Source organism: Trichechus manatus, unplaced genomic scaffold (assembly GCF_000243295.1).
Source record: "Trichechus manatus latirostris isolate Lorelei unplaced genomic scaffold, TriManLat1.0 scaffold00093, whole genome shotgun sequence".
Taxonomy (NCBI): Eukaryota; Metazoa; Chordata; class Mammalia; order Sirenia; family Trichechidae; genus Trichechus; species Trichechus manatus.
The window spans coordinates 6,797,169-6,823,968 of record NW_004444029.1 but is presented as its reverse complement, the minus strand read 5'-3'; the positions used below and the strand labels follow the sequence as shown (position 1 = coordinate 6,823,968).

Below are 26,800 nucleotides of genomic sequence, written 5' to 3'. Positions count from 1 at the left end.
GTAGTCCTTGTGTTGCTTTATCACATTGCTGGAGTGAATGACCAAGGAATTTTTATTTTTTATTTTTTAGATTGGGCAAAAGACCAAGCAGTTCTTTTTCTTTTTTTTAAAACCAAAATGCATGTATGTTATTAAAATTACAGCATTTTATAAAAATAATACGCAATTTTTATAAGCTTAAGCAATTGTTAAATAAACATACCCAGGCACTGATTTACTGAACAACGTTGAATGTTGTTGAATAATGTTGACAAGCCAGTGAGGATATTAGTGTTACATACCGTGGAGAATCCTCAAATTTGTGAAGGTTCTCAGGACATATGGCACTTCTGAATCTGGATTTCTGGCAGTCATAGGGCTTTAGGTGTAGAGTATGTGGCTAAGAATGTGGACTCTGAAGCCAGACAGCCTGGGTTCAAATTCCGGCCCTGGCCCTTATGAACTGGGTGACTTTGGGGAAGTTTCTTAACCTTTCTATAGTTCACTTTACTTATTTGTAAAATGGAGATAGTATTTTTCTGATAGGGTTGTTGGAAGGAATGTTGTTGTTAGATGCTTTTGAGTAGGCCCCCGACTCATGGCGAATCCATGCACGATGAAATGGATCGCTGCCCAGTTCTGCACTGTTGCAGCGGTGACGGTTGTCAGGACGGCGAAGACAGTAACCAACTGCACAACTCTTACAGAGAAGTGGGGCCAGGAGGGTCACTCTGAGGAGTCGACCCCTGGCTTCAGTCTCAGGAGTTTATTTATAGTCAATACAGCAAGCAGTGAAGCAAATACCAGAACAATGGGCTTTGGGTGAGTAACAATAAGTTTTGGGCAAGGGAGAAGGAATTCAGGTAAACAAGCCAATCAGTAACAGGGCAGTAGGTTTGGGAAAACAAGTCATGCCTAATCTCATTCTTATCGCTGACAAGTCTCCAACATGTCATATACAGCATAGAGGCCTGTGGGGGCTGCAGTTGTCAGTAGTGCAGCCATGTTTAAATGGCATACATCCCACACTGCACTATTTCCATGGTTGCTGGTGGATCTGACCATTGTGATCCATGGGGTTTTCATTGGCTGATTTTCAGAAGTACATCACCAGGCCTTTCCTCCTACTTCATCTTAGTCTGAAATCTGTTCAACATCATAGCAACACACAAGACTCCACTGCCAGACAAGAGGTGGCTGCGCACGAGATGTATTGGCCAGGGATCAAACCTGGGCCTCCCTCATGGAAGGTGAGAATTCTACCACTGACCCACCACCGCCCTCACTGTTGGAAGGAATAAGTGAGCTAATACATGAATAGTGCTTAGAGTCGCACGTGGAGTAAATGAACATCGCTGTTGTTATTCTGTAAAAGGGATTCTACTTTGACCTAGCGTGACCTAGCGTGAAGGAGCGTCACGTTGCTTGGCTTTTGGTCATCTGTTACCAGATAATTAATTTCAGACGGTTCTGGGTTTTATATATTCATTTCTGAAATACAGGAATAATTTCTTTTGGTTTGCATAGTTTGCTTCTAAACTGATTCTCGTCTCTTGAGGCTGCTAGGGAAAGTCCTAATTCTAACACAACCTAAAATTCTCTTGAAAAGCGATCTGCTGCAACTTAAGGAATGATGTAAAATTCATTTAGAATTCATTAGAATCTACAGGTTCTTTCAAAATTGGTACTTCTTTCCCACCTACTAGTTCTGCAATTAATAAAACTCTTTTGCTTCCTTTCCACATGGGTGGGGGGGGGATGGGTGTCTAACTAGAAAATCCAGGTGTCTTCATTGGTATCTGCTTTATCAGCCCTGACTCCACGCTCTTGAACCAAGCCTTACCCACTCTTTTTTTTCTTTTTTTAATAATTTATTTTGTTGTTGTTGAGAATATACACAACAAAGACATACACCAGCTCAGGTTTCTCCATGTGCAGTTCAGTGACATTGATGACATTCTTCGAGTTGTGCAGCCATTCTCACCCTCCTTTTCTGAATTGTTCCTCCCCCATTAACATAGACTCACTGCCCCCTAAGTTTCCTGTTCAAGCTTTTGAGTTCCTATTATTTAGTCTGACATAGATCTTAAAAGAGCACAATGCTCAACGGCCTCACCTACTCTTAAACTCTTGTTGCTGTGACAGCTTCTCTGCCTGGCTCTGACCTTACGGTTCTTAACCCTTCCCTGAGTTCCTGATTCTGCCTTCTGCCTTAGGTGTTGGGTTTTCCTCTCTTCTACTGGAACGTTTGATTGAATGTAACACTTTACCTCGCTGTTTGTTGGCTCTTCGTGCCTTCGGCTGACTTCCATAGGAATTCCTCCCTTCCGTTCCCACTGTGGCCCCGTTAAACCCTACCATAACCTAAGAGACTCAGGTGTGGTGAGTGAGCACAGCTGAAGTTACCGCTGCTGTTCCTGTCATCCGACCCTGCAGTGTGGGTGGGAAGTGCGGCACTGCCGGAGTGGGCGTCTGTCGGCCGAGCGCAGAGCTCCCTTCCCTGGGAGCAAGTTGGGCCTCACGCTCGGGTGTGGCATCCTCAACTCCGCCCCTGCTCCCTCTTTTAGGGAAATTTGGAGCTGACTTGTGGAAGATCTCACGCTTTGTTCTGCGACTTCAGCCATGTACGGACGCCATTAATCAGAGAGGTGGTGGGAAGGGCATGGGTCTGGGTCGTGGGTGCGTTGCTGCAGAGATTACCCTCACCCGTAGCAGAGGCACAGCGATGGGAAGTCAGCCATCTTGGAGAGGACGCAGCCTTCTAAATCCACCAGGGCCGCCTCATCTGCCAGCTCCTCCCCGAGTCCCAGGTGTGGGACAGAAGTACCTAAAGCTGCAAGCCCAGTTTTGCGAAGCCCTCGAAGGAGTCGTTTTGTGTTGCTTTTCAGTTAATTAGCTTTGGTTGCTAAGCCCTTAAGACTCTTAAATCTGATTGTCCTATTCACAAGGGACCAGGCATGCCTTCCCCCACCATGACTAGGCAGGCTGGGTCACAGTATGGGGACAAGAATCGTCCTTGTATTTGGCTAGAACGGGTTCCCAAGACCCATGTCTTCTCCAGACACATCTATTCTTTGGTGTATCCTGGAGGTTTAACACACTGAGCCAACAGCAGCTTAGGACAGTCGCTCATGAGCCCTTGTGGTTTTCCGTCATAGCCCCTGTGCTCTGTGTCTCATGGGCTCCTTCTCCTTTATAATAGTCTCTGGCTTCCTGGGCCAGTTCATAGATCCTGATGCTTCATGAACCTTAGTTTGGGCCCAGGATGGTTATAAATGAACAAATAAAAACACCACATGCCCACATTTCTCCAACAACTTCAGCGCCTGCCAATGCTGTTTACCTTGTACAGTGTCCCTGATACTCTTTAATTGTGAAGTTGTGCTTGTGATTTTCTTGCCTCGGGACAGGTGTGAAGGAAAGCAAAGCTATTTGTTTCTATTCTGCAAGAGGGTCTACTTTAAGAAAGCAAAGTGACTTGATAAACTCCCAGGAACTGCTGAGGACAGATGCATGTTACTTTCTGGTGTTTCTACATTTTGCTGGACTTGAAAAGTGTACAGCATAGTGGCTAAGAACATTAGCTCTGGAGTCAGACACACTTGAGTTCAAACCTGACCCACCAGTTATTAGCCACATGGTCTTTGGCAAGTTTCTAAGCCTCCTTGGGCTTCATTTTATTTCGCTATACATTAGGCATAATGAGAGTACTCACTTCGTGGGGCTGCTGTGAGGATGAAGTAAGACAGTATATATAAATGTTTAGCCCAACGACCAACACAGAGTGAGTGCAGAGCAGATACTAGCTTCTGTCACAGAGGCGTAGGAGGGTAACGAGCACCCAGAGGCAATCTCTAAGTTGCGTCCCCCCCCATTCAAGATGAATAGACATTGACAGTGGCAACTTAGCAGAAATGCCTTCCCTTCTGTTGTCCAGCTGCCTCAGTCAGGTGCCTTTCACATTTGTGGCACCACAGGATGTCATTTCATGCCTCAACTGGTCCCCGCCGCCGGACTTGCATTGGGGGGAGGGAGCAAATGTCCCCCTCTGTGCCCACCCCACACCTCTGTGCTCCTGTCAAAACATCTGACACACGGCTCTTAGATAACTTTACCGTAATATCAACTCAAAAATGCAAGTCAAACTTGTTAATCTTTTAATTAACACATTATGACACTACATAAAAATTACAGCTGCACCTTCCTTGCTTTCACCGATGAAGACTGGTCTATAATGTGCTCAAAAGAAGCCCTGGTAGTACAATGGTTAAGCACTCGTCTGCTAACCAAAAGTTTGGCGGTTCGAACCCACCAAGTGATCTGCTTCCATAAAAATTACAACCAAGAACTGCCTATGGGGCAGTTCTCCACTGTCACATGGGATTGCTATGAGTTAGAATCAACCTGATGGCACCCAACAGCAATGACATGTGCTCAGAGTCATTTTTTTCAGTTTCTTCTCTTTCTTCACTTAGCAGAGCAAGATCACACAGTCTGCCTTGACCCATGGAGGCTCTCAAATACAGAAGTATTAGTTTTAACTTGCTGAATGCTCTCTCCCACCTGGCAGTGGAAACTGCAATGGTTAATAGAAACTGCTCAGTGGTGTGCCTCCCCCCGCTTCAAGTGGCATCCGGGGCACATGCCATGCCTGCCATACCTTAGATACACCTCTGTCTGTTGTATTAACAAGGGTTCATCCGGAAGTGTGTACCTCAGGGCGTCCTCCCCTTATGAATGCGTGAGGCTCCTGATGGTAACCAAGGACATGATGCAGGGGATGTCTGCTTCCAGTCCCAGGGGCCAGTGGGAAGGAGCAGAGGGAGAGACAAGTGGGATTCATGATTTTCCCCGAGGACTGGTTGAAGACTCCCTGTTTGCAACCAGTGGGAGCTAAGCTGGCCAGCCAAGGAAGAGATTAATGAAGAACTTCGCCAGGCACAGGCTCAGCCTTGAATGCCAGCGGGACAAGCAGTAACTGGGGGACAAGGGACCTCTCCCAGGAAGCCCGAGAACACAACGGCAGAGGCTGAGGACACAGGCACTTCTCTGCCTCTACTAGGTAGAGTTAATCTCACTCCTCCCGCCAGCGCCTGGACCGTAGTTAAAGGAGAGGAGTATGACGTGGGGAGGAGGTCATAGATTTTTTTTTTTAAGAGATTGAGAGTTTTCTCAAGGCGCCCTCTGCATTATCCTAATGGTGTAAACACCTCCCCTAGCCAGCAGCTGGGAGCTCAGGAGAAAAACCATATTAATTACAGACAAAACAAAGAACCTGATTTTTTCTGGGCATACCTGAGTTTGTAGGGTGAGTAAGTTTTGTCACCCCGTGGCATTTACGTCATCACTGACTCCAGGGCTTGGTGGGCCTGAGATGACTACCAACCTGGGAGAATATATTTTCAGAGTTCCTAGATGGAGTTCCTGTGCAGTGTTCTGTCCAACCTGGGGATCCATCTCTGCCAAATATTCACATTCTGCAAGGGAGGATTCCTGAACTTTGCGGGGCTACTCAGGTTTATACCCTTATTGCCCAGCTAGCGGGTCATTGAGAAAGGGGTGGGTCTGGCAAGCTGCCGGATGCTGCTGTAATATTCCAGCAATAAATGAACTTTACACTGCATTTTGATTCGGGCTTATCTTGATTCCAGTGTATCCATTTGTACCACAGATATTTATCTAACGTTCACTGAGCACCAAGCACAGTTCCTCTTCTCAAAAACATACCTTCATCTAGTGGGCAATACAGACACAGAAACAAGCATTTCAGCTCTGCATCACTGAAGTACGTGCTTCGAATATGATGAAGGGGTCATCCTATCACAAGAGGGTGCTGGCCCAGGCGGTCTGCATCTCCAGTCCCCCTTTATGGTGGCCACGCACATGTGCTGCTCGTATCTCCTGCAGTGGGAGAATCATGACAGAGGCCCCTGGGGCTGTGATGCCCACTTCGAGTCCACACTTCCATGGCTGCCCCTGGGCAATGGTGGAGCACTGTGGGGTACTGAGGCGGCCCATCCTGCTGAGACATGCGACTGTGCCAACAGGTGATTTGGCCCAAGGATGCTCCCATCAGCTTGGTTGAACTTTTCTTGAAACTGTGTTGTGGTTTGAGACTCTCCCTGCCCGGTCTTTCTTCCTTCCAGGGTCGACTCAAGGGACATGCCTGTAAGAAGAGTCAGTACACTTGGGGAAGCCCAGAGCATGGAGTCCCCATAATAGTTATGGGCCACTCAGAGCTCCTTCCAGTCCAGATGTGGTTGATCAGTTAGGCGCCATGTTTTCTTACCGTTATCAAGTTGCCAAGGGGAACAGAGCTAGAAAGTTTGACTGAAGGTCAAATTCTCATGCAGAGGGAGAAGGGGTTTTGTTAATCCTTTCTCACACTGACCCTATCAGAAATAACTTTTCACACACCAGCTTACTCACTGATTAGGCTAGCTGACCTGATCGCATCTTAATTGCACTACCTTCTGCTGCTGAGAGCCCAACAACTTGGTATGTCTCACTCTGATGAGTCTATTACTTCCTAGTGCCGGGTGTCCCCTATAATCTAGCGTCAGGGCCTGCCTAGATTCAGAAGGAGAGAAGAGATTTAGGATGAGCACAAAGCTGGTTCCTATGAGGTGGAGTTCAGACATACCTCCACTCTCCAACTTCACCATTTCTGATACCAGCCATACCTCCCACGGCACTCTCTACTTGTCTGCTGGGTTCAATATGCATTACAATGACCACACAAAACTCAGACCATACTCACGATTATGTGGTTTGTTAGGGAGTAACAGGCTACAACTCAGGATAAGGATCAACTTGGAAGTAACAGGATACAACTCAAGAGACAGCATCAACTTTGTCAATCAGGAGAGCTTCCAACCAGGACAGCCTTCAGCTCCTTCTCGGCTGTGCCAGCTGGCGACCCTTCTCTTGGCCGTGCCCACAGGCCAGGCCTTTCTCTTGACCTCAGTGCTGCTTGGGCAAGTGTTAACAGCTCTTTAGCTCTACCAGCAAGCCTCCTGCCCAAAGGTGCTCAACTCTCTCTCCCCATGGGCTGGCAAGGCCACTGTGTTGTCTTGTACTGGTCTCCTGGTTCCCGCTGCTCATGCTGCTGCCACCGGGCTCTGCCATGCCTGCTGTTGTTTCTTGCCATCTTATGCTGCCTTCGGTGTTACAGCTCTCTCTTCTGGGTGTAGGAAGTTCTCAGCACAGGGACCATGGGTCCAAATGATGTGCTCTGCTCCAGGAGGTAGGGAGGTCCCCCTCAATCTCTGTGGGATTAGCCCTTATTTTCAGTTTCAAAACATTGCCCTCCCAGTTGCCACAAGTTCATTTAATCTTTATTGAGTGGTTTTATGCACCCTATTAGAACAAGTCCTGGAGAGCCAAAGTATGATCTTGAGTATATCCCACCTGAATTTAGAGACCATCTCAAGAATAGATTTGACACATTGACCACTAATGATTGAAGACCAGATGTGGAATGACATAAAGGACATCATACACGAAGAAAACAAGAGGTCATTAAAAAGACAGGAAAAAAGACCAAATCAAGAAGAGACATGGAAATTTGCTCTTGAATGTAGAGTAGCTAAAGTGAAAGGAAGAAATGATGAAGTAAAAGAACTGAACAGAAGATTTCAAAGGTCAGCTCAAGTAGATGAAGTATTATAATGACATGTGCAAAGATGTAGAATTAGAAAACCAAAAGGGAAGAACATGTTCGGCATTTCTCAAGCTGAAAGAACTGAAGAAAAAATTCAAGCCCTGAGTTGCAATATTGAAGGATTCTATGAGGAGAATACTAAATGATTAAGGAAGCATCAAAAGAAGATGAATACACAGAGTCACTGTACCAGAAAGAATTGGTTGACATTCAGCCATTTCAGGAGGTAGCATATGATTAGGAACCGATGGTACTGAAGGAAGAGGTCCAAGCTGCGCTGAAGGCATAGTCGAAAAACAAGCCTCGAGGAATTGATGGAATACCGATTGAGATATTTCAGCAAACAGATGCAGCAGTGAAAGTGCTCACTCATCTATGCCAAGAAGCTTGGAAGACAGCTACCTGGCCAGCTGATGGAAAGAGATCCATATTTGTACTCATTTCAAAGAAAGGTGATCCAACAGAATGTGGAAATTATAGAACAATATCATTAATATCACACCTAAGTAAAATTTTGCTGAAGATCATTCAAAAGTGGTTGTAGCGGTAGATTGACAGGGAACTGCCAGAAATTCAAGTCAGATTCAGAAGAGGGTGTGGAACCAGGGATATCATTGCTGATGTCAGATGGATCCTGGCTAAAAGCAGAGAATACCAGAAAGATGTTTACCTGTGTTTTATTGACTGTGCAAAGGCATTCAACTGTGTGGATCATAACAAATTATGGGTAACATTGTGAAGAATGGGAATTCCAGAACACTTAATTGTGCTCATGAGGAACCTGTACTTAGACCAAGAGGCAGTCGTTTGAACAGAACAGGGGCGTGCTGTGTGGTTTAAAGTCAGGAAGGGTGTGCATCAGGGTTGTATCCTTTCACCATATTTATTCGATCTGTATGCTGAGCACGTAATCTGAGAAGCTGGCCTATATGAAGAAGAACGGGGCATCAGGATTGGAGGAAGACTCATTAACAATCTTTGTTATGCAGATGACACAACCTTTCTTGCTGTAAATGAAGAGGACTTGAAACATTTATTGATAAAGAGCAAAGACCACAGCCTTCGGTAAGGATTACACCTCAACATAAAGAAAACAGAAATCCTCACAACTGGACCAATAAGCAACATCAGGATAAATGGAGAAAAGATTGAAGTTGTCAAGGATTTCATTTTACTTGAATCCACAATCAACGCCCATGGAAGCAGCAGTCGGGAAATCAAAATACACATTGCATTGGGCAAGTCTGCTGCAAAAGACCTCTTTAAAGTGTTACAAAGCAAAGATGTCACCTTGAAGACTAAGGTACACTTGAACCCAAGCCATGGTGTTTTCAGTCACCTGATATGCATGTAAAAACTGGACAATGAATAAGAACACCGAAGAAGAATTGATGCCTTTGAATTATGGTGTTGGTGAAGAATATTGACTATACCAGGGACTGCCAGAAAAACAAACAAGTCTGTCTTGGAAGAAGTACAGCTAGGATGCTCCTTAGAAGTGAGGATGGCGAGACTTTGTCTCACATACTTTGAACATGTTATCAGGAGAGATCAATCCCTGGAGAAGGACATTATACTTCGTAGAGTAGAGTGTCAGTGAAAAAAAGGAAGACCCTCGACAAGATGGATTGACACAGTGGCTGCAACAATAGGCTCAAGCATAACAATGATTGTGAGGATGGAGCAGAACTGGGCAGTGTTTTGTTCTGTTGTACATGGGGTCTCTATGAGTAGGAACCAACTCGACAGCACCTAACAACAACAACATGACAGAAACAAATGGCATGGCTGCCATTTATTTTCCAAACATTTTAAACAGAACACAGAAAATGATTTTGACACTGAGTATGGTGGCTCTTCTCCCGTGCATGTCCCTTGACTCGACCCTGGAAGGAAGAAGGATTGGGCAGGGAGAGTCTTGAAGGAAGGCAGAGTGATGGGATCCTCATGAGATGTGGGGTTAATTGGGAAAGGCTTTCTGGAGGGAGTGTGAGACCCTTGAACTCCATGTATTAGATGATTGTAAACCACTGTTGTGCTACGGGATGAGGAAGTCATGTTGGCACGGTGAGAATGACAGTTGTAGAAGGTGGCTGCAGAGGGACAGGTCAGGGGAGAGAGCAGCTGGTCTCTGACAGGCTATGGGTGTGTGGGTAGGTGGGTGATAGGAGTGAGGCGTGGGATTTCCACCACAGTCTGGGGTTGCCATGGAGACAAGCGCAGAGGCAGTGCTGGACTGGAGCTGTCTAATGTAGAGTTGAAGCCCTTGGAGCCTGCTGTGCCTCCTCCCTTGAGCCCTCCTGCTCTTGGAGGTTCACTGAGGCTTGCTTTAGTTGGGCATGTCTAAGGAAAACAGGATGTGAAGGAAGAAGTGGTAATGTGATCCTTGGGAGATTTGCATCCCAGCAAGAGCAGCTGGTTCCAGGCCCAGTAATGGCTCATTTGTCATGCTGAGGAAAATTTAAAAAGGAGACTCCTTCCCGGCCAGACACTGCTGCCTACTTTTCCATTTCGGTGAATCTCTTGCTCCCACCATCAGCACCACAACTACGGAGGCTTCGGTGTGAGAAGATGGTTCCAATCTTCTTTTTCTCTGCTGTTATTGTCTCGGTAGTTTTGGATTTTGTGGGACTCATCTTGAGTCTGTTCATCGCGGTGGTCAGTTACAAGACTTGGGTCACGAGGCACAGCCTCTCCTCTTCCGATAGGATCCTGTTCAGCTTGGCCATCTCCCGACTTCTTATGCTGGGACTCGTTCTACTGTACGTGACCATCTTCTTCGTCACCCTGAATACTGAAAGGTCAGTTTGTTTGTCCGCTTTTTTCCTGTTGTCTTGGATGTTTTTGAACTCTAGCAGTCTCTGGTTTGTAACCTTGCTCAACACCTTGTACTGCGTGAAGATCGCTAACTTCCAACACTCAGTGTTTCTCCTGCTGAAGCGCCATCTGTCCCCAAAGGTCCCCAGGCTGCTGCTGGCCTGCATCCTGACTGCTGCCCTCACCACGATCCTATTCTTTGTGCTCAGCCAGACATCACCCTTTCCTGAGCATGGGACCAGTAGGAACAGCACAGTATTTGATATCAGTGAGGGCATCTTGTCTTTGGTGACCTTGTTGCTCCTGGGCTCTTTTCCCCAGTTCATTGTAAATGTGACTTCTGCTTCCTTGTTAATATATTCCTTGCAGAGACATATCCAGAAGATGCAGAGGAATGTCACCGGCTTTTGGAACCCCCAGACAGAAGCTCACATGGGGGCCGTGAAGCTGATGATCTACTTCCTCATCCTCTACATCCCGTATTCAGTTGCTACCCTGGTCCATTACCTCCCTTCTTCTACAGGGATGAGTTTGTCAGCCAAAGCTGCTTGTGTGATGATTTCTGTCCTCTACACCACAGGGCATTCTGTCCTCCTTATTCACACACATCCCAAACTGAAAACAAAAGCAAAGCAGATTCTTTGTTTCAACAAACAGTGACATTTCAGTAGGAAACAGTGGCTGGAGTTCCCCAGTGGCATTTCAGTAGGAAACAGTGGCTGGAGTCCCCCGTGGTGACTCCATGGCTTCCAGGCGCCAGGTTTCTCTGTTAGCTTTCCCAGTGGCCTGAGGAATGTGTGTTTGTAATTGCTGATCCAATATCCCAGGCCTTCCAGTGCACACATTTCAGTTTGTTCTGCTTTTTTTCCCTCCCATATTTTAAAATTAGGCACTTTTTCTAGGGGACTTGTGGAACGTATTACTTAACATGTGTTTTGCATAGGCATTACATCTCTAAATATTGGAAATTGTCACATTGTTCCATTGGCTACTTAAGTACAATGGGAAGTTCCCCCAAATCTAGCAATACTTGTAGTGCACGTTGTCAGTTAAATTTGGTGGTTTAGCTGAGGAGTCTGTGTGGTATCGACAACGGGTAAGTGGTCACCGAGAGCACTTGTTGTTAGCTGCCTTCGAGCCAGCCCCCGTCTCATGGTCCCACGCCCAGCAGAATGATACTCCGCCCAGTCCTGTGCCATAGGCTTTTCATTGGCTGAGTTTTGGAAGTAGATTTCTAATCCTTTCTAGGCTCTCTTAGTCTGGAAGCTCTGCTGAGACCTGTTCAGATCTTAGCAACATACAGTCCTCCACTGACAGATGGGTGGTGGCTGTGCCTGAGGTGCATTAGCGGGGAATTGAGTCTGGGTCTCCCACGTGGAAGGCGAGAATTCTACCACTGAACCACCAGTGCCCTCCACTGGCTTAAAGCACAGGCAAGAGGGTGCCAAGAGAGAAGGAAAAAAGGCTTCAGGGTGAAAATGGAGGGAAGAGAAAGGTGCAAGGAAATGGGTGTACTTGTGGGATGAGAAGGGAATAGGGCCCTCACACTTGCCAGTGACTGTAACTGAGCTATTACCTGTTACCACCCAGACACACTAGGCGTGGACCTCCAGGCTTGTTCTGGAAAGGAGAGAAAGGCCAGAGTTGAAATGTGCAGAGAAGCACTCGCGTAGTAAAGAAGCCCAATCCAGGACAGCTCTAACCAACCGAACCCGTTGTTGTCGAGTCGATTCTGACTCATAAGCGACCCTATAGGACAGAGTAGAACTGCCCCACAGAGTTTCCAAGGAGCGCCTGGTGGACATGAACTGCTGTCCTTTTGGTAGAAGCCGTAGCTCTAAACCACTGTGCCACCAGGGTTTCCAGGACAGCTCCAAGGACCTTAAAATCCAGGAAGTTCTCCCAGTGCCCAATGCAGGCCCAAGGAGTGAATTAACATGGCCTGAGGGTACATTTGCACACTATTGCCACTCACTGTGTCACCTGGGATACACTGGAAAGCCAAGAGGAGCCATTGGCCTGGCTGTGTGAGAGCTGACGGGGTGGATTCACATTGTCCACTGATGAGTCTATGCATGGAGGTATATGGCCTTGCACAGAGTTCCAGGGGCAGGCTGTTTCTGGGGCTAGGACAGCTGGGCAGGGGCCACAGAGGGCCAGGAATTTGAAGATGGGATGTGGACAGGCTTTGGAATGGGGATTTGGAATAATAACTTATATTTGTATAGCTTTTTGGTGTTTCTAAAATACCTATGTAATATTTACACGTCTCAAAATAAATACCTTGTTAAAACAATATCTTTTTAGTAAAGGAGGGGGACCAGAATTCTCCAGATTATCCAAATGACTTGACTATTCCTACTCTGGCCACTAGAATCTTGACAATATTCAGTCACGTCACCAAAATCAATATTTTATGCTACAAAACCCAGACGTATTCACCATACGAGAATTTTAAGATTAGGAGTAAAGGGTCACTGAGAGTGATTAAATGTGCCCCATGAAATAAGAGCTCTGAGTGAGTGGCAGGAACCCTCGCGGACTGCAGCATCCATTCTCTTTCCCTCCTCTTCCGTAGTAAGGGACTTTCTAGCTGCCCCAGGTTCTGGTCCTTATCACACAGCTTCCTCATCATGGAGTGAGCAGAGGTGATGGGTGTAGGTGCGAGGTGCTGTCCTGCATGTTGTTCCCGTGGGCTGGGATGCCCTCTCAGACCACACAGATGAGGCAACTGCCTGGGGGAGTGGAGCAGCTATCTGTACTGGGTTTGTCTCTGTGGTCCCTGACCCATGGTGCTGCCACCCCAGCCATGCACCTCTTCCGCCTGTCCTCCAGGACTGCTTATCAGAAATAAGTTGAGGGTCTCTGTTGCGTTTGTTAAATAATTTATGTTCTACCGTAAATAGCCATAACGATCTGTATGTTTGTGATGGAATCATATGTAGTTGTTGACAATCTTGTAGTCAAAGAACATTTTTAAATGACCTGGGAAAATGCTTATAATATACAGCTAAGTGAAATCAAAATAAAAACGTGCATATGCAGTATGATGCCAACTTTGGTAAAAATATGTATATATAAATAAAAAAATCTAGAAGGAAATTTATTCAAAAATGCAAAACAGCAATTATTTTTAGGTGGGAAATTTTGAGTAATTTTTTTTACATTTTTCACATTTTCTATGATGAAAATGTATTTCTTTTGTAATTGGAAAAAACACATACTTTAAAATATATATACTGTATACATTCTATCCATCTGTCCATCTGTCCATCCATCCATCCATCCGTCCGTCCATCCATCCATCCATCCATCCATCCACCTACCTACCTACCTACCTACCTACCTACCTCCTTACTTACCTACCCATCTACCCATCCATCCACCCACCCACCCATCCATCCATCCATCCATGTACATAAAGGATATACAAAGGGTTTCTGATGTCAACATCCAGTTTCTGCTCACTAAGGCTAAGGGAATAATCTAGTTTGTCTGGATTCTTTTTCTTGTGTTGGCTGAGTTCTGCTAGCTCATTTCTTGGTTATCTGACGTTGTTTTCATTTCCCCCGCCTGGGCTGGACGTACTGTTTGTCTAGGACTTGTATTAGGACTGTTTTGCTCTTTGAAGACAGCCTTGGGTCTGCTGAGGCACTTGTCCAGAGTCCACTGTGGGTGCAGGTTTTAGCAGTGCTTAGGACTTGGCGGGTCACTGGTCCCAGTATGCTCAGCTAACTTCCTGCCACTAAGCAGTAATGGGCCAGGAATTAGAAATGTTTCTTTTATTTATTTTCTGAAGACACGATGGCTCACAGGTTCTCAAGTGCCATATCCTGTGTTTCCCGCTGTTTTCTGCCTATGGCAGGAAAGGGGATAGTGATGGACATCTTTGCTGAGAAGAATCTCTCTCAGAAGAGAAGGGCGGTGCCAGGACCCTGTGGGCCCATTGTCATGAGTCACCCACTGTGGGAGCTGTAACTCGGGGCATCACCTCTTACCTTTTAGGTGCCATAAGCCCACTATTGTGTGAGCTATATTTTCACATGCTATTTTATGGGTTCCTCATAGCTTCTTTGGTAATGTAGGTATTATTATGCCCATTATACAGATGAGAAAATTGAGTCACGAGCAGGTCAAGTAAATGGCTCCTAACAGTAAAACTAGGTAGTTCCAGGCCTCCAATTCTGATCTTTTGACTCTAACATCCAGTTCTTTTCCAAGTTGGGTGGAAAGAGGGACAGAGTAGAGTCACGCTTTATTTTCTAGGACAAGAAGCAGAAGGGATATGTCCAGCCTGAAAACTTACCCATGGCTGAAGCAGATAGAGAAATGGAGAGCAGAGAGAGAGAGGGAAGATAGAGATGGAGAGGAGACAGAGAGAAAGAGACAGACACTGGGCATCTTGTGGGCATTTAGTTCCTTAGCTGATGGAAGTATCATGTAGAGACTGGGATTTTAGGCCCTGAACCTTACATGAGACATATTTCTAAGCCAAAAACAGTAACCTTAAAGAAGAAACCATTGAAAAATTGCCTTGAATGCGACTTCTTGGGAAGGAATAGGCTGATAGAAACGTGATGGGAAGTAGTTCAATTTCTGTGAGAACTCAGTGGAATTCTTAGTAACTTCAGAAGTGTCTTTATATTGCCTAATTGTCACGTGAATGTACATGACTAGATCCATGTCTGTCCGAGTCCAGAAAATATTACAGAATAAGCAAGAATGGGAAAATGGACAAGCGTGCTGCCACAGTCGTGTCTGCCTGAGTCCAAAGGCCATTACAGAGTCATCAGTATATATTATTACAAATGCGCAAAACCACTGAAAGCTTTGCCTTTTCACAGATTGGCTGGAAACTGTGATCCTACATTTTGAATTGTCTTTCTTAACAATCATTGGTACAGGTTTCAGTAACGACAGTCAGGAGGGTCTTCATTGGTCCAAGAAATCTCCCTTTACTAAATGCTGATAGAAAAAGACAAGAGTGGAAAGTCTTTTGTGTTTTGTTTGACTGGTTTTATGTGAAAGGCTCCCTAAAAGATATTTTCCTTCCCTAAAAGATAATTTCTAAGATTGTCCCATCTATTTTCTTTATCTCAGGGGCCAGTTGATGTGTCCTTGTGAGCCCAGCTCTAGCTGGGTCACATTCTCTATGCTCAAAGAGAGGAAATAAATGATTCCAACATTATTTCCTAAATCAAAGGTAATTTTGAAGAGCACCTCAAATGCCACCTTCTCCAGGTGAAAGGGAAGTTCACCGAAGGTGTTCGAAGGAAGCCTCTCAAGAGTGTTCTTTTTGACGTGTGGAAGCTGGAGCGAGGCTCCCTGGTCTGGCCCCCTGGTTCTCACCGGGCTGGAGTGAGGAGCTTGTCAGAGTCTCTGGGATGCCTTTCTAACTGTGCCAGGCCTCCTAGGCCTCCTGGGGGTGTGTGGGTATTGGGGGTGGGGGAGGCAGAGAGGGGAGTGGTAGTTTGACCACACTCCCAGAGATTAGGATACCGTGGTCTGAGGAGAGGCAGAGATAGAATTTTCTCCCCTAAGAGGACGCCCTGTGACCAATTGAATAAAACTGAGAAAAATGGGTGAAAGGAGACCACCCAGATGTGAGAGAATTTGCCTGGTGGTGTGGAGTTAACAACCAGGAAGGGACAGGAGTTAATGGGGGCAGGTAGGTGGGGAGGAGAAGACCATGGAGGGTGGTGAGGAAGATATGAGGAAGGGCCCAGTCCGCACCCTCTGTGAGCCTGGTGGTGGAGTGTGAGGTCAGAGCTCTGGATTATGTGGGTACCTAGGGTCTGAGAGGAGTCCTAGTGGCGCAGTGGTTAAGCACTCGGCTGCTAACGAAAAGGCCAGCAGTTCAAATCCACCAGCTGCTCCTTGGAAACCCTATGGGTTCTACGCTGTCCTGTAGGGTTGCGATGAGTTGGAATCGACTTGAGGGCAGTGGATTTGGTTTTGATTTAGAGTCTGGGAAAGTGGTGGCTGTAACTCTGCCGAGGGTCTCGAGGGAGCAGTGAGAGGCCGGGAAGTGGCTGCGCGTGGGTACGGCTTGGTTGCGGGGGAGGTGTTTGGTAATGTCTCTGACCTGTTTCAAATACAGGAAAACTGTTTGTCTCAACTTTGGTGCTCTCACAGTTGGAACAGTGACTGGTCAGAGTGGTTACCCGAGATCCTGGTACCTCAGGGGAGGAGACAGTTAAGTCTGTTGCTGTCACGCAGAGCTGACTCTAGGTCTCTGACTTGTGTGTGTTAAGGCCGGGCAGTCGGTCTCTGGCTCTGTTCTTGCCTCCAGAGGCTCTGGAATTGTGCAGAGCCAGCAGCCTTTCTGCAGCAGCCGTAACCCCATCTGTCCTGGATTTGCCTCTGTGAGTAATAACCGGCCTCGGGTGTGCTCCTAGTTACCGAAGGAGCAACTAGGGACAGAAATCACCAAGCGAGGAGAGGAAAATTGCTTTAGCTAATACTGTTTGCTGGACACCAGGCACAGTGGCTTCTCATGTTCCTTGCAATAGCCCTGTGGGGTCTGCACCATCGCTATCATTTTGATAGAGAGGAAAGTGAGGCCCAGAGGGGTAATTGGCTTGCCTGAGGGCCCAGCTACCACCTGGCTGAGTGGGACTGCAAACCCCAGTGTGTCGGACTCTCCTTGTACGAAGCTTAATTACAAGGGCCCTGTCATCTGAGGGCTGGGACCGCTCTGCTCTGAGGGGCAGACAGCCAGTCCAGAGGACCCTGTTATCTGTACTGCTTGACTCTTGGCTTAGCATGATTTTACATGTGCTTTTCTGGAAAAACACAATTCCCGAATTGTTAAAAACATAATTCTCATAGAAATACTGAGTTTTACTTAACTTTTTTAAAAATAAAGTTTTAATTTTTATTTTATTTTTCAGAAAAGTTGCAAAGAGAGTCTGGTTGTTATTGTTGTTTTTGTTAGGTGCTGTTGAGTGGGTTCCAACTCACAGTGACCCCACATACAACGGGATGACATGCCGCCCGGTCCAGCGCCATGCTCACAATCGTTGTTACGCTGGAGCCCATTGTTGCAGCCACTGTGTCAGTCCGTCTCATTGAGGGTCTTCTTGTTTTTCTCTGACCCTCTACTTTACCAAGCATGATGTCCTTCTCCAGGCACTGCTCCCTCCTGACAACATGTCTAAAGTTTGTGAGATGTAGTCTCGCCATCCTTGCCTCTAAGGAGCATTCTGGCTGTACTTTTTCTAAGATAGATTTGTTTGTTCTTTGGCAGTCCATGGAATATTCAGTATTCTTCACCAACACCACAATTCAAAGGCATCTGGAGAGTTCTCATATTCCACATCCCCCCCCACTGCAGTTGCCCCTAATGTTAACATTTTACATAACCACAGGACATTTGTCAAAACTAAGGAATTAATATTGGTGCCAAAGAGGCAGGCGATCCTTGTAGCTGACCCCGTGGGCAAGAGCCCCCTCTTGATAAGGTGGTGGGGCAGGAGCTGGAAAGATGGTGAAGATGTGCACATTTCTAGCGTTTGCTTCTGTTACACATTATTTCAGAATGACAGCCGTGTTCCACTTCTCCCTGTCAGAGGAGACATAGTGTACTGCCGGAGAAGACTGGACTGTTTGCTTGGTCTGTGCCACGTCTGCCTGTCTGGACCAGTGTAGCTCGTTCGGGGAAGAGTTTGCTCCTGGTACCAGTTGTTTTGGAAGCGTTGCTGGGCATCTCCTAGTGGCGGGGTAGGCGCATTCCGGAAGTGGGATAAAGGCTGCCTTATGTAGGAACAGGGAGGCTAGTGACTATGCTCAGGTGGGAGCAAGACTGGAGCTAGCCTGCTAGCCTCCGTCTGGCCACTGGGGGTGTTTATTGGCTGAAAGTGTCACTTTTAGTGTCACTGAAACCAGCACTTGTTCTTCATTTCTTCCTTTCTAGAGTCTTGTTCTCTCCAGATAGACTGCTCTGTTGGTGCTGGGCAGGGGCCACAACCTGTCCCCTGGGTGGCGGGGGGGGTGAGGGGGCGTCTCTCCTGGGCCTCTGTCCTTGGTTCAGTGCTGTGGACCTGGAGTACAGGATTGGAAGGGACTCTGGATAACTGCCAACAGTGAGGTTAATTTACCATGAAATTAAGTAAAATTAATTAAAACTTGTATTCTCACTTCTCTGATTTAAAAATAAAATTAGAGGGGAACATGGAAAACAGGACAGATACCAGAGCTGTGGCTTTGCCGCGATGCAAAGTGCATCATTTTAATGACTCCAGAAGTCAAAGCTGGCCAGTCGTGTTTTACATGGGAAGTATCCCATTTTCCCCCATTACTGCAGACCATCCAGTTTTCTTTGTCCACGCACACTGTCTCCCCCGATAAGGGAGAGTAGAAAATAGCTACCATTTTAAAACAGTGTATGTCTTAAAGATGAGCCTGTACATGGACTGTCAGATATTGTTTTAGGCAAGCATTTTTCCTTAGTGGAATTATCCAAATAGTTAGCTCAGTCCTCCACGTGGTTTAGCCTTTCTTAACACTATTAGCAAAGTAGTCTTTTAAACCCGTCTTGATATTTCTGGAAATGTTTTTGTGAGGCTTTCTGGATACACATCAGTGGGCTGTCGTGGCCTCTGTGAGGTCTGTGGGAAGAGTGGGCCAGAGGGACTCCACTCATGGGTGGGCCACGCCTACCCAGTACCTCGGGCCAGTGGACCAAGGAGCCTCTTCCCCCAGCTTTCTGCAGCCTCTGCCAGGGCTGCAGGACGCCACCTTAGGCAGGATGGACATGGTACAGAAAGAACACGTGGGAAGCAGGGACTGCGTACTGTTCCCTGCTGTGTCCCTGTGTGCCCTGCCCGGCACATCACAAGCACGCTCAACTCCCCTCTGAGTGGATGGTGGTCTGTCCTACAATCCCACTGCATCACTAATAGCGTGGCTGGGGCTGACAGTGACTGCACAGTGCTGGGCCCAAGCCCGGTCTCCCCACTCCGGCACCCCACTCTTTCCTCCACCCTCTGGCCGTCCTCGTTCTCCTCATTTCCTCGTAGACATCTCCAGCCTGCTCTGAACACTGTAGGAGTTTCCTGTGTGCTGAGTAGCCACACAAGGTAGCAGCTCAAAACAGCACGCTTTTATCGTCACAGTGGTCGTGGGCAGGAGTCTGATGCAGTGTAGCCGGGTCCTGTCCGCAGGCCCTCTCAGGCTGTAGACAGGGTGCTCGCCAGGCTGAGCGCCTCTTCCAAGCTCCTCTTCCAAGCTCACGTGGTTGTTGGCAGATTTCAGGTCCTTGTGGTTATAGGACTGAGATCCCCTTTGCTTGCTGGCTGTCAGCTGGGGGCCACTCTGAGCCCCTACAGGCCACCCTAGTTCGGGCCATGTGGTCCCCTCACAGCCCCCTCACTATGTGTCAGCTGAATTCTCCAAGTCCAGCAGAAGAATCTCACCCTTCTGTATGGCCCAGGACCTCTTTCAAGACTTTTCACTGATTTAGGCTGGCCCACCAGGAAACCCTCCTTTTTGATTAACTGGTAATCAACCCATTTGAGACCTTGGTTACACCCACAAGAGCCCTGCACCATTGCCATCTAATCTCCCCTCATCACAGAAACGCCATCCAACCGATCCACAGTCACCAAGACTGACTCAGGGTTTGCCCACCACAGTGGGAGTCCTGGAGCCAACTTAGCATCCAGCCTGCCACTGCATTGGACACATCTGCTGCAAAAGACCTCTTTAAAGTGTTAAAAAGCAAAGATGTCACTTTAAGGACTAAAGTGCATCTGACCCAGCCCATGGTGTTTTCAGTTGCCTCATATGCATGTGAAAGCTGGACGATGAATAAGGAATACTGAAGAATTGACACCTTTGGATTGGTGTTGGTGAAGAATATTGAATATACCACGGACTGCCAAAAGAAGGAACAAATCTGTGTTGGAAGAAGTACAGCCAGAATGCTCCTTAGAAGCAAGGATGGTGAGACTTTGTCTCACATACTTTGGACATGTTATCAGGAGAGACCAGTCCCTGGAGAAGGACATCATGCTTGGTAAAGCAGAGGGTCAGCAAAAAAGAGGGAGAGGGTCAGCAAAAAAGAGGGAGACTGTCAACAAGATGGACTGACACAGAGGCTGGAACAATGGGCTCAAGCCTAACAGCAATTGTGAAGATGGCGCAGGACTGGGCAGTGTTTTGTTCTGTTGTACGTAGGGTTGCTATGAGTCGCAACCGACTTGATGGCACCTAATAGACAGAGTCGCAGGGGAGGTGGTGTCTGAAGAGCAAGAAGTGAGGTGCTTTCCCTACATTTCCTGATATCTCTGCTAGCCCTCTTCACTTCATGGAGCTCTTTTCCTTCCCTGAGACTTTGGTGAGATAGGTGCTCAGGGGAGCGTGGCTGGTCCTCAGGCAGAAAGGGCACATGGCCTGGAAGGCACTGCTGGCAGCGATGGCTCTGCCACTGACTCCTGTGTCTTTTCTTACCTGGCACTTCAATAGACTATATTTTGCTTCTCTGATTGTTTTCTCCCCCCCAAACTTCTCTTACTTCTCACTTTCATAATGAAATAAATCTTTTTCAAATTTCTGAGGTTATCTAGCTTTCATGCTTATGTGGCCAGTGTTCTTTTTATGAAAACAAAATCCCTTTTTTATAGCCCGTGGGCTCCTATGTGACGCCATAGAGAACTGAGGGTGTTTCCATGTGGTCTTTCTTGTTGTGTCATTGCTGTGTGTAGACCTTAGCCGTGACCCCTGAGGGGGAGCGTGTGTGGCCATGGCACTGTTCTCAGAGACTAGGCTCAGGACTCGCTGGTGTGGATGCAAATACAGAGGGGACGGTGCCTGCTGAGCACTCTCCTCTGGTCGCAGCTGTTCAGTCTCTGCCTGAGGACAGGCTACAGAGGACAAGGCCAGGGCCAGGGTTCATGGCGAGCGAGGTACCACCCCCAGGGTTCTGAACCACAGCTGGAGCTGTGACGCTCCTCAGCCCCATGCAGACTCCTCTCTGCCATGCTGACTGCGGCCCAAGGCCTGCTGATGGTGGTGGCCGTGGCCGAGTTTTTTGTGGGCCTGCTTGGGAACGGAGCCCTTGTGGTCTGGAGTCTTGGAGAGTGGGCCAGGAGAACCAGGCAGTCTTGCTACAGCTGCATCGTCCTGGGCCTGGCAGCCTGCCGGTTTGTCCTGCAGTGGCTGATCATGGCGGACCTCAGCCTGTTCTCGCTCTTCCAGGGCAGCCATTGGATCCGCTACCTCTGGGTGGCCTGGGCCCTGGTGAGCCAGGCCAGCCTGTGGTTCGCCACCTTCCTTAGTGCCTTCTACTGCCTGAAGATCACCACCTTCGAGCACCCCGCCTATGTGTGGCTGAAGCAGAGGGGCCCTATCGCCTGAACCTCTGCTGCCTCGGCTACTTCATCGTCACGCTGCTCCTCGTGGTCCACATTTCCCAACAGCCCCACGCTCCCTTCCAGTGGAACAGCAGCATTCTGCATCCCTTCTTAAGCCGGCATTATGCTTACACATTTGAGCTCAGTTCAGGAGGTTCTCTGCCTTTCTTGCTGTTTCTTCTGTACTCTGGGATGCTGATGGTCTCTTTGTACAGACACCATCGGAAGATGCAGGTCCACATGGCAGGCCGTTGGGACGCCCAGGCCCGAGCTCACATCAGGGCCCGGTGGTCCCTGGGCAGCTTCCTGGTTTTCCACATAGTGTACGTGCTGGCCAGCCTCTTCTCCATCCCCACCAAGTCCTTCCCCCACATCTTACCTCCATCATCTTCTCCGAGACCCTCATGGCTGCCTCCCCTTCCCTTCACTCTGCCGTCCTGGTCCTGGGCAACCCGAGGGTCAAGCAGCTTTGGCAGAGAATCCTGCAGAAGCTGGGGTGCACCTGCAGAGGCGGGGGCCCATGACCCAGGGGAGAGAGAGCTGCACGGGACACCCATGAGGCGTCATTGATAGTGCTCTGAAGGGAGCTGACTTTTTTGTGGTGTAAACTTGTCCTTATCTGACACTAATCTGGTGAATGAGCATCAGGAAGACAAACCGCAGCACCAAGTGCATTCTCTTAGCGGATCTCGGGAGTCAAGGCTGCTCTGTGTTTGTAAAAGAGGTGTTTAGTCTCTTTATATGTAGCAAATAATGCACGCAGTTTCCATATTACACGTGTAAGTATGTTTTTTCCACAGATTAGGAACGATGACTGTACCCAGATAAACAAACCTGTTGCTGCCGAGTCTGTTCTTACTCAGAGTAGAACTGCCCCACAGGGTTTCCAAGGAGCCGCTGGTGGATGCCAACTGCTGACCTTTTGGTCGGCAGCCGAGCTCTTAACCATCGTGCCACCAGGCTCCAATGACTATAAAAACTATACTTGTTGCTGTCGAGTTTATTTTGACTCATAGCGACCCAATAGGACAGAGTAGAACTGCCCCACAGGGTTTCCAAGGAGTCGCTGGTGGATTCCAACTGCTGACCTTTTGGTCAGCAGCCGAGCTCTTAACTACCCTGCCACCAGGCTCCAATGACTATAAAAACTATACTTGTTGCTGTCGAGTTGATTTTGACTCATAGTGACCCAATAGGACAGAGTAGAACTGTCCCATAGAGTTTCCAAGGAGCTGCTGGTGGATTTGAACTGCCGACCCTTTGGTTTGCAGCCAAGCTCTTAACTGCTGGGCACCAGGGCTCGATACAGTGAATATAGTGATCATTAATTTTTGTGAAGTTTCACCTCTCCATTAATGTTGGTCATTGGAGGCAAACTTTTTAAGAGAAGAACCATAAACTACTCTTTCATTTCTCTACTCTAGTGCTTGTGGCCTAGGTATCTAACTGAAAGACAAAGCAAACACTTTTCTATATTTATGGATGTCTCTCTGAGCCCAAGACTTGCCTTCAGGCTACATGCCCATTGGTTGCCATGGTCTTTGTGGGGCTCCCACAGGCAGGACCTGGAGCAGGGTAGGGTGGGGATGAGGGGCATTGGCTTTTGCTCTCGGGAAGAAGCCAGAAGAACACTGCTCCCCAGTAAGGTCAAGCCTTTTCCTTTGTGGTCAGTTATCTACCTGACCTGCCACTCCAGACTCTCTGCAGCCTGAGCTGAAGGAGGACCATCTAGAATGTCAATCCACGGACGCAGGATCTGGATGTTTTTGTCTTCTCTTATATCCCTGGCATTCACTGCCTGGCACATAATAAACACTTCATAAATATTTTCTAAATGACTGATTAGATGCACTAACTAGTCTTTTTTCCATGATTGACAAAGTGAGCTGGAGAGGGTAGGGCTGGCCCAGGGTGTCCTTGAAGCCAGTGGCCATGCTGGGACCAGACCAAGTGTCCTTCCTCTGGTCCAGTGCCCTTTCCTTGACATCGTGCCGCTGTCCTAAAGAACCAGCCTTGCCCCTCCCTCCCTGGAGTCCCTTCCCCTTCCCACCTACTTTCTCAGCCCCTTTTCAGCTTTGTGTGGACATATCTCCATTGATCCAACTCCAAGGGATCCGGCGTCCAGGGGACAACACTTGATGTACTTTCTTATGGGAGACCGTGTGAATCTACTTTTATCTGCCTTTTTCTCTCACCATCTCCCCTCACCCAGAAAGATGGATGGAGGTACACAGGGCACATGTGCACATGGCTATCATCTGGGGCACTGGCTCCGCTGGCATCACTGTGAGCTGTGTGAGGGCAAGCACCCCTTTTTGTGTTAGGTGAGGGTACTGGCCACAGCCCTCTCTTTGAATAGAAAGATGCTTCTTTTTGGTGGTGTTTAGTGGTAGGATGAGTTTCCGTTATTCCATCTCTGTTTTTACACAGATGTCATTTGTGACCAATTATTGTAGTGTTAACAGTGATATAGTGATAATAGCAGCACCTGACATTTTGTACTGGGCTTCACATTTTCTCAGGCACTGTAGCCCATTATCTCCTTTGACCTTATTAGCAACTCTATGTTGTTAGTAACTTTATCCTCATTTTATAGGTGACAGAACTCAGGCTGAGTGAGTCCTTGCTCAAGATAAATGATGGTGAACATGTTGGTGGAGCAGCCCCAGACGGGTGACTCCGCATCTTGTGCCCTCTCCGTTAAACCATAAGGACCGTGTTCATAGCTGTAAGGCTTCACACTAGGATTAGCCTGTGAGATGTTCAAATGTATAAGTATCTCTAATCAGATGAAATGAATAATGAATCCGTCAAACATGGGACTGGTGGGATGCCTGGGAGCTGAGGTGCAAACCCACAAATGACTGATGTTTCTGTCACTTGCTGTTCTTGGGGACAAAACTCCTGCATTGTCCCCTTGCCTTTTGGGACTGGATTTCCTTCATTTCTGTATGTAATTTAGCTCATGATGGGTGTGAGGCTACTTTGTGTTTTAGCCAAGAAAACAAATATGCAGGCAAATCTGTGCTCTTGAGTTGATTCCTAGGTAATGAAATCTTCGGTCGTTTGCATTCTCCAGGCTGCAGCTGGGTTCGTCCATGTGCGAGCACATGTGTGGGTGTGTGTGCGTGTGCATGCAGATATCCATAGCTTTGCTTCCTATTGTGTGGTATGCTCTGGGATGGTGCAGCCCAGGGGAAATTTGGAGTGTTAAAATTGTGATATGTGAGCACGGCTAACAAAAGATTCAAACAGGACAGAAAGGTAGAGAATCAAGAATAACATTTCCCCATTTCACTAAATCATGCAAAGATTCTTTATATACTTGATTGCATAAAAATTTATAACTTCTGTATATCAAAAACACTACACATTTAAATGGTAATGGATAAATTGAGAAAAAAATCCAATTGCAGCATATATAACCAGGAAAAAGAGTTATTATTCTTAATCATTACAAAATTAAGAAAAATTGGAACATTCTAATAGAAAAACGAGAAAGTCCTCGAAGGCCATTGCAAAACAAAGCAATATAAATGGTTTATAAACATATTTTTCTTTCTCACTAGCCATAAAAAAAGGTGACTTGATACTGAAATGAGATACCATTTTGTGTTTATCCAGTTAACAAAGACTAAAAATGAAAAGATAATGCTTAATATTCTCAAAGCTACAGGGACAAAGATACTCTCATACACCAAAGAGGGACTTATTAATTGGTATAATATTCTGAGGAACAATTTGCCAGTGTGTGTAGGTACATATATGTATATATATATATGTAGTTTGATATATTGTTTGTATATATATAGTTTGATAAAGCAATATACTTTCTGTAAATATATCTCTAATAATTAAAGATATGCATAAAGTTGTTTCTGCCAAAATGTTCATAGAAAGCTATTTGTAAAACTGAGAATTTGGAGGTATTCTAAATGCCAGACTGAAGAGGACTGATAAAATAGATTATGGTCCAGGGCAGAACCTGGGTCCTCAGTTCAAGTGAACTGATTGGAGTTCCCAATGGCATTCGACTAGGGAATAGAGGGACAGAGACCACAAAGACATGGAAGAAATCAATGAAATGAGAAATGAACATTAAATTGCAAGGACCAATGTGCTGGGTAATTGTTATGGATTGGATTGTGTTCCCCCCAAATACGTGTTGTAAACCCTAATCCCTATAGTGGTCATAATCCCAGCTGGGAATGGGTTTTCTTTGTTATGTTAATGAGAAAGTATTAGTGTAGGGTGTGTCTTGAGTCAGTCTCTTTTGAGATATAAAAGAAATTAAACAAGCAAGCAAGAGAGCAGAAATGGGGGAAGATAGTTGCCATGCCACATGAGATCTCCAAGGAGCCAAGGAATAGAAGCTGAAGAGACAAGGATCTTCCTCTAGAGCAGACAGAGAAAGAAAGCCTTCCCCTAGAAATGGCACCCTGAGTTTGGACTTACAGTCTTCTGTGAGAAAATAAATTTTTGTTAAAGTCATGCACTTGTGGTATTTATGTTATAGCAGCACTAGATAACTAAGACAGTAGTTTATATCTGCCCCTCGGGATCCACTTTTAGGCCCCTCCCTCCTGCTCCATGTCCTGGAACTGCATCTATAGACAGCATGACCTGGACTCCTGGGATGTCGGCCTCCAGTCGAATTCTCCCACTGGAGCAGGGTGGGGCATCAGATGACTAGGGGAGAGGGGAGTGGGCATTGGACACCCTGTCTCTGGCTTGGCAGTGGCTGTGCTCCTTTGAGGCCACCATTCCTGTCAAGCGGCTCCTCCCCATCGTCTGCATCTCTCACTTTGTCCTTGTGACTGCACGCTCCTTTTGACGTCTCGTGGTTCCCGAGTGGCTGGGTGCTTCATCACCCCTTGCTAGTTACCTGAACCCTACCCACACCTTATAAATCATTTATTAAATTAGCTTGAACAATCTCTTTGAGTGTGTTGCGTCTTCTGACTGATAAATATTAAAGGCAGAAGTT

At 46.9% G+C, this 26,800-nt stretch overlaps 3 protein-coding genes across 3 annotated transcripts in view; all 3 read left to right on the top strand.

The window, feature by feature from the left end:
- LOC101350828 (maltase-glucoamylase, intestinal) overlaps positions 1-26,800 on the top strand; it is a 250,622-nt gene that overhangs the window by 10,195 nt on the left and 213,627 nt on the right. The gene's annotated exons all lie outside the window — the stretch shown is intronic.
- TAS2R4 (taste 2 receptor member 4) lies at positions 9,882-11,669 on the top strand. Its single transcript, XM_004382442.2, has one exon. It carries the CDS (start codon positions 10,214-10,216, stop codon positions 11,117-11,119), a length of 906 nt encoding a protein of 301 aa, XP_004382499.1. The 5' UTR covers positions 9,882-10,213; the 3' UTR covers positions 11,120-11,669.
- Positions 21,440-22,337, top strand: TAS2R5 (taste 2 receptor member 5). The gene is given in 3 exon segments (XM_012557292.1): positions 21,440-21,805; positions 21,808-22,174; positions 22,177-22,337. Coding segments are annotated over 3 exon segments (894 nt in total).